At 45.0% G+C, this 6,613-nt stretch overlaps 1 protein-coding gene across 1 annotated transcript; it reads left to right on the top strand.

The window, feature by feature from the left end:
• The first annotated feature begins 404 nt into the window (after positions 1-404).
• LOC139830123 (uncharacterized) lies at positions 405-4,152 on the top strand. The gene is made up of 7 exons (XM_071827783.1): positions 405-806; positions 903-1,057; positions 2,043-2,147; positions 2,274-2,370; positions 2,611-2,687; positions 3,140-3,273; positions 4,034-4,152. Exons 1-4 carry the CDS (start codon positions 724-726, stop codon positions 2,288-2,290), a joined length of 360 nt encoding a protein of 119 aa, XP_071683884.1. The 5' UTR covers positions 405-723; the 3' UTR covers positions 2,291-2,370; positions 2,611-2,687; positions 3,140-3,273; positions 4,034-4,152.
• The last annotated feature ends 2,461 nt before the right edge of the window (positions 4,153-6,613 follow it).

Raw genomic sequence — 6,613 nt, 5'->3', positions numbered from 1 at the left:
CTCTCGCCTCCCTCTCGCCCCACTAGCGCCTCCCTACCGCCCCCACTAGCACCGCTATCGCCTCCCTCTCGCCCCACTCTCGCCTCCAACGCGGGCTATAGGCGGGCGGTACCGCGCCCTAACGCCGGGCGCCCGCGCCACCGCCCGACGCTACCGTCCCGCCCCTCTCCCGCCTGCCTCTCGCCCCGCGCTGGGCGGTAGCGCCTCCACTCCCGCCCCCATTGGCACCAGCCTAATCGTGGTGCAAGATTGGAAAGCAGTAACTTCGGTGAGCGGAGAAGAAATGCTAGTTATTGCGTCGCGAGAGAAGGAGAGTAAAGTTAAGGAACAAATCACGGGAAAGATTTCGTGTCAAATTTCCGAAGACTACTTATTGCGTGACCAAATATTTGCCTCAGATTATTTGCGTGACCCATTTTCTCTCCCAACACCGCGCCTCGCCGCAGCCTACCCAACCTCCGGCCTGTCCCCTCCGGCCGACCACCGCAGCTCCGGCGCCTCGTCCCCAGCCTATCCCCTCCGGCCGACCAAGTCCTTCGCGCATTCAATCGCGCCCCCGCGCGGAACCATTGCCGACCGCCGTCGATGCGGCCCGTCCTGGCTCCGGCGACCATCCTCCCGGCGAGACCTCGCAGCGGCTGGAGCTGCGGCGCCGCCGTCCCGCCGCAGACCGCCCCATCCCCGGCTTGACGCCCGCACCCTTGGGCGACCAACCAACAGCCGATGCTGAATCCATCCGGCGCTGCATCAGGGTGGAGCGAGACCCTTCTCCACGGCGACCACGCGCGTCGACCTCACCCGCCACGGTAACCTCCGGATCGATCCCGTCCCCTCTCCGCGTCCAGACCCCGATTAATTTCGTCACCCCCCTACCCCTGTCCCGTGCAGGTAAGCAGAAGCAGATCAAGGACGGCCTACCCACAGCTCCTCCTGCTGCAAGGCCAAGCAGAGGCCGGCGTCCGGAGATGGCCGACGACCACGCAAAAGGGCTCGTCCACTCCGACCTCGACGGCCAAGGAGGAGCTCGTCCGGTCAGATGACGCCCACCAATTTAAAGGTCCCTTCTTTGCCCCCTGTTCCGTTCTAGTTTCCCTTGTTCCCCATAGTCGCTCCACCAGCTGCAAAGTAGCCCGCCTGCCCTCTCTATGTGGGTCTAGTGCCCCAGCAATTTCCATTTCGACCTTGTAGTATTTCTCGTCTTGCTGGATCACAGCGAACACCGAACGCTACGCTCACCCTGTGCATTCGCAGATGGGGTGGATATCCAACTGACCGAGGAGAGCCGTCGCGGCTCAGCACCCGTGTGTTGTTATGCCGGTGGCGTCGACGACGGTGTCGGCACAGCCGCAGCCCCAATCGTTGTTAGGCCGATGTCGGTTGGGGGCGCTGGCTCACTTTGTAGCCCTGTTCCTAATAGTTGGTCTTTTTGCGGTTATACGCTGGCGTAACTAGTACAATGGCCAACTTACCAATCTCTGTATGCCAGCAATGAGGTCACGTACAGGGACCGATTGCTGATCACAGGAATGTATGTTTTGTAGCTGAACATTTCCGAAGCAAGACAATTCTAAGGGTTCAGGGTGTTCGTGTTTCTCTTTTTGCGTAAATCTAATCAGACCAATCAGTCTTATTTGACAAACCTGAAACTAGTCCTTTTTTTTTAAAAAAAATCATGCCTTGGTCATTTTCTAGCAATTGCAGTTGGTGAAAGTACTTATATTTACCATGCTGGGTTAACTACCTAATTCTTGATCATGTTTTAGTAATTGCATGACTCTGTACATGTATAAATGATCGTGCTGAGCATTATTAGACTGCAATAATTTGGCTGGAGTTTTGCTTATTTCAGCATGCCCTGTGCTAAATTTTTTGAATTCTCATGATGGAACTTGAGAATAAATTTTGATGTTACTGTACTAATATTGTGTTCTGTAGTTTTGCAACTGTTTGCTGCATCCTGGAATACTCATAATATATCTCATTATACTAGATTGACATATAATTTTTACTCTTTTTGTACTGAACTATATTTTGTTGAACAGGTCAGTTTATCCTGCATATGGAGCTAATGACTGTAGCCATCAAATGCCCCAGTCTGCTCCTCAAGCGGAACCTTATGGTGACAATCTTCCACACATCAATCCCAGGTACTGAATCTTGTTCATACAACATTTTCTAGCAGTCAAGTTCGTCTTGCAGCTCATCTTACTTAAATGTTCATACTGCACCTCACTAGAATTACCCTATAATTATCATCTTCACATGTGTGATAGGGGCCTACCGAAGCTGAGAAGAAAGAGATGGCGCCACGGTGGCTCTTGGCGACTTCGTGACCTTGGCCGGCTTGGAGGCTTGATGGGAGAGCTGCAGGTCTAGCTGTTCTGTCCAAGTTATATATGATAGTATTGGTTTGGCATTTTTAGTTGATTAACATTTAATCGCCACTGCTTAGGCTTATTAGGACAGTGGCTAGATTTATTGGTTGGGTAAATATTTACTTGCTCTACTTTAGCAGTTATGGTTAAATATTGACTTGCTCTGGTTTGAGTGGCGAAAAGGTTCAGACTAGCTCCGTTTTGTTTTTATAATGTGCTTGGTGTTACTTGGCAGGGAACCCGGAGGAAGCCGTTGAGCACCTGACCAAGGCGATCCTACTGAACCTCAAAAACCATATATGGTACAAAGAGGTATGATACGTAGGCAATTTACACAACGTTTCTTAATCCCGCTGTACATAGGGAACATCCTTGTGTTGGCTTTGAATCCACTCCAAAGGCCAAAGCACGTTCATGTTGGATGAATTGGCAAGTCATCCTGGTTATTAGACGTCCTGGCCCTGTTATGTGGGTGTGAATAACACTGGTTGTTATTGTGTGGCCTTTTTCTTTGATTGATAACTATGTATTTTCATCCTAGCACTCCATGGTTTAATTGTTTTCCTTGTCTACTCATTTAGAGAAGTATCATCTCTAGAGGAAGTTGAGTTTTTTATCTATTTAGAAAATGAACCATTCAGGTCATTGTTTACAATTTAGAAGAAAAGGGCACATGTTTATCATCATCAGAGCAAATTATTTTACCCTTTTATACGTTACCTTGTGCCAACTCACTTAAAGTTCTTGTAACCCCTGCTTCGTAGGTCAGTCACAATATCAGCAATGCTTGGAGAGCTTCCTGAGTTCAAAATGTCGCGACTCTTTGTATGTGGAGCTGTCCTCCTGAGGAGTTGGATGCAGAGTGAATGAACTTCTCAATCTCGACATGTAGAAGAAGGTGATTATGTTTTACCTGTAGTTTGTTTTAGTTGCACAAAATGCCTTGGACTGTGTGTGCTAGTAAAAAATGCCTTTAAGGTCATTGCAAAAACAGTATAGTTAAACATGCCTCATTTTTTTATATTAAATCAAATATGGTTTCAACATAACAACTGAAGAAATTGTTCTGTAGGTACTAAAACTTATATTGGTTTACAGATTTTGTGGTCACTATTAATTCGTACTAATAGACTAAATGGTCCGCCCAATGTGGACATAGTTGCTTTTAAATCTGAGATTTGGTGATAACTTCTGTGTTGGATTTCTCCTGAGGGATCTTATTCAATGATTTTTTTTAATCATTTTGTTGTTCATTGATCTTGAAGTTATTTTCAGGATTGATGACGGTGGGTCGGATCATGGAACATTATTTTTCATTGGTTTTGCCTTTTCTCATTGATCAAAACGTTTATTACACAAATGCATGATCTTGTTGATGTCATGTTAGAGCTTATACTCATGTTCCTGGTTCTTGTATATACCCAATTTGGGTCTTTCACTGTTACTTATATATGATAGTATTGATCTGGCATTTTTAGTTGACTGACATGCCACTACGAAGAATTATTAGGACAGCATGTAGATTTAGTGGTTTTGGTTAAAATATTTACTTGCTCTGCTTTAGCGGTTATGGTTAAATATTGACTTGTTCTGGTTGGAGTGACGAAAAAGTTCGGACCAACTCTGTTTTGTTTTTATAATCTGCTGTTACTTGGCAGGGACACAGAGGAAGCCGTTGAGCACCTGGCCAAGGCGTTCCTACTGAATCTCAAAAACCATGTATGGTACTAAGAGGTATGATATGAAGGCAATTTACGCAACGTTTCTTAATCCTGCTGTTCATGTTGAATCCACTCCAAAGGCCAAAGCATGTTCATGTTGAATGAATTGATACGTCGTCATGGTTATTATTAGAGGTAATCGGCCCTGTTAAGTGGGTGTGAATACCACTGGTTGGTATTGTGTGGCCTTCTTCTTGGATTGATAACTATATATTTTCATCCTAACACTCCATGGTTTAATTGTTTTCCTTGTCTACTGCATCTAGAGAAGTACCATGCCTAGAGGAAGTTGAGTTTTTTTTTCTCTATTTAGAAAAGGAACCATTCAGGTCATTGTTTACAATTTCGAGTCCATAGTAAGATCGTGATTTAGGAAGAAAAGGGAACATGTTTATCATCATCAGAGCAAATTATTTAACCCCTCGTTGTGTAATATTTGTGAACCGAAACATAGATTGTGGTCAGTTTGTATGTTTTGTGTTCTCTGATCTTTATTCCTCTCGGGTCTGTGATCTTGTAACTTAGATTGTTGGATCTAGAGCTTCTTAATCAAATAGATGCTTTATATTCATGTGTTCACTGATCTAGTAACTTAGATTGTTTGGTCTTATTCATGTGTTCTCTCGATATCAGAACTTAGATTGTTGGACCTGGAGCTTCTTAAACTAAAATTTTATTTAGTTGTTATCTGACTCAAGTATATGCCATTTGCTTATTTTATCTCAAGACTTGCTGCACATTTTCATTTTTCGTCATATAGAAAATGGTCAATGGTGGTAGACTCAAGAGCTGGATGTGTGTGAATTTCGCTCGAAACGTGCAAGACGGTGTTGCTACTGGATTCTCGTCACGAACTGGGTTTCATGTGCCAAGCCTCGTGGTCCCCGACATGCTTCAAGCCTGTTCTTCCGGCTATATACGTGCATCTGGATCAAGTGGAGCGCAAGGATCAGTTGACTTTGCTCGAAAGCTCAGAACATCATGCGATGACCATACTCAGATCGCAGCGCATGGAGCTTGAACAATGGCTCACTTTACGGTATGTGAACTTTCAGTTAAGATGATTTCTGTACTACTAGACTCAAGGTTCAATCCAAATTAATGATCATATTGTGCTGGTATCCGGGTGACCCGAAGCCTATGTGCATGATCGATCTTGGGCTTCTTTCCCAATGTTGTTTTACCAAGCAAGTGTTTAAGGTGAACAAGCAGATCCATGGCAAGCCTTGCTCTGAAGATAAATGTCAAGGTCGGTGTTCAAGCGAAACTTGCCACTTCTCGTTGTGCTTTGTGTGTTTCTTGAATCGTCGAGTCTAACATGGCACTATATTTTCGAAGGCTGATGCAAAGTGTCTAAGTTGCATCCCTCTGGTCACCGATAGGCCTGCGATAATATTTGGCGCTGATGCCACTCATCCCCATCCTCATTGTGGTGAAGGCATCATCCACCTGGCATCGTCTGCGATCATCCGAGTTCTCCAACGTTGGTGACCATCGCTGTCCCGAGGACCTAATTTCTCGATCTCCATGTACAAGCAAGTTTATATGTTGGTTCAGCTTATCTCAAGTGTCTGCTCAGTCCGCAGCCTAGCATAATTGTGTAGATTAGGTAGCTAGAAACTATTATATTAATCTAGCAGGGTTCTAGGTATATAGAGACCGCAATAACGTTGATCTGAAAGAACCCAACCCATTGATGTCAATTCCCCTGTGGAGATTGAAACTGGTTTACATCTATGTTGTCTGTGATGGCACAGAATAGAACAAAATCCATTTGAGCTCTTTAGTGTTACTGTCGTGCTGGCAACAAATCGATTTCTAAGTGCCAAAATAATTACCATAATTGATATAGTTGTTAGCATAGAAAAGAGGCAAGAAAAAGCCAAGTATAAATGAGTTCGTAGGTAGTGTGCGTGCATGTATGAACGACCGGAGAGGTGAGCATGATACAGTCGTCGTGACGATTGAGGCAAACGCATACAGGTTGAATGAGAGGCAACAACCATAGCCAAGCACGAGCTAAACTTAGCGTGCGACATTATTTTGCGGGTGTGACTTTGTGAGAGAAGTTTGTTGTACGATTTCTGACTTTGTGGTGATCACTAGAAAAAATATTGGCATATATTAATTAACAGATGCAGTTCATTTTTGGCCGTGACTTGCAACTTTGGCTGCAAGGAGCATCCCTAGTAGACTGAGTTCAGCTGCAACAATATCAATTTTCATTTCTTCAAGTGATGTTACTGGCTGAAGATTTGGCTCCAGATTTCATCTGTCTTCACCTGGCAGGATTGGTTAACCTGTAGCAACAACCAACTAGAGCATTGATGATTGATGGATCAGATCGTAGCCACGCAGGTGAATCACGATCGGAGGCTCTGCGGCCGCCGCGGCCACGCAGATGGGCGGCTACTGATAGGCCGGAAAAATATAGTCTCTTCTTTTTTCGTTTGGAACCCCGTAGCTGGCACACGCACGTATGTATTGATGCTTGTACTATCTACCTTGCACGTACCT

Source organism: Lolium perenne, chromosome 3 (assembly GCF_019359855.2).
Source record: "Lolium perenne isolate Kyuss_39 chromosome 3, Kyuss_2.0, whole genome shotgun sequence".
NCBI lineage: Eukaryota > Viridiplantae > Streptophyta > Magnoliopsida > Poales > Poaceae > Lolium > Lolium perenne.
Note: the sequence above shows the minus strand (reverse complement) of the source record. Positions and strands in the feature narration are given on the sequence as shown.

Coding starts and splice junctions, on each gene's coding strand:
- LOC139830123 (XM_071827783.1), top strand. CDS start 724: ATGCTGAATCCATCCGGCGCTGCATCAGGGTGGAGCGAGACCCTTCTC. Junction 807..902: donor CGTCGACCTCACCCGCCACG/GTAACCTCCGGA, acceptor AAGCAGAAGCAG/ATCAAGGACGGCCTACCCAC. Junction 1,058..2,042: donor TGACGCCCACCAATTTAAAG/GTCCCTTCTTTG, acceptor TTTGTTGAACAG/GTCAGTTTATCCTGCATATG.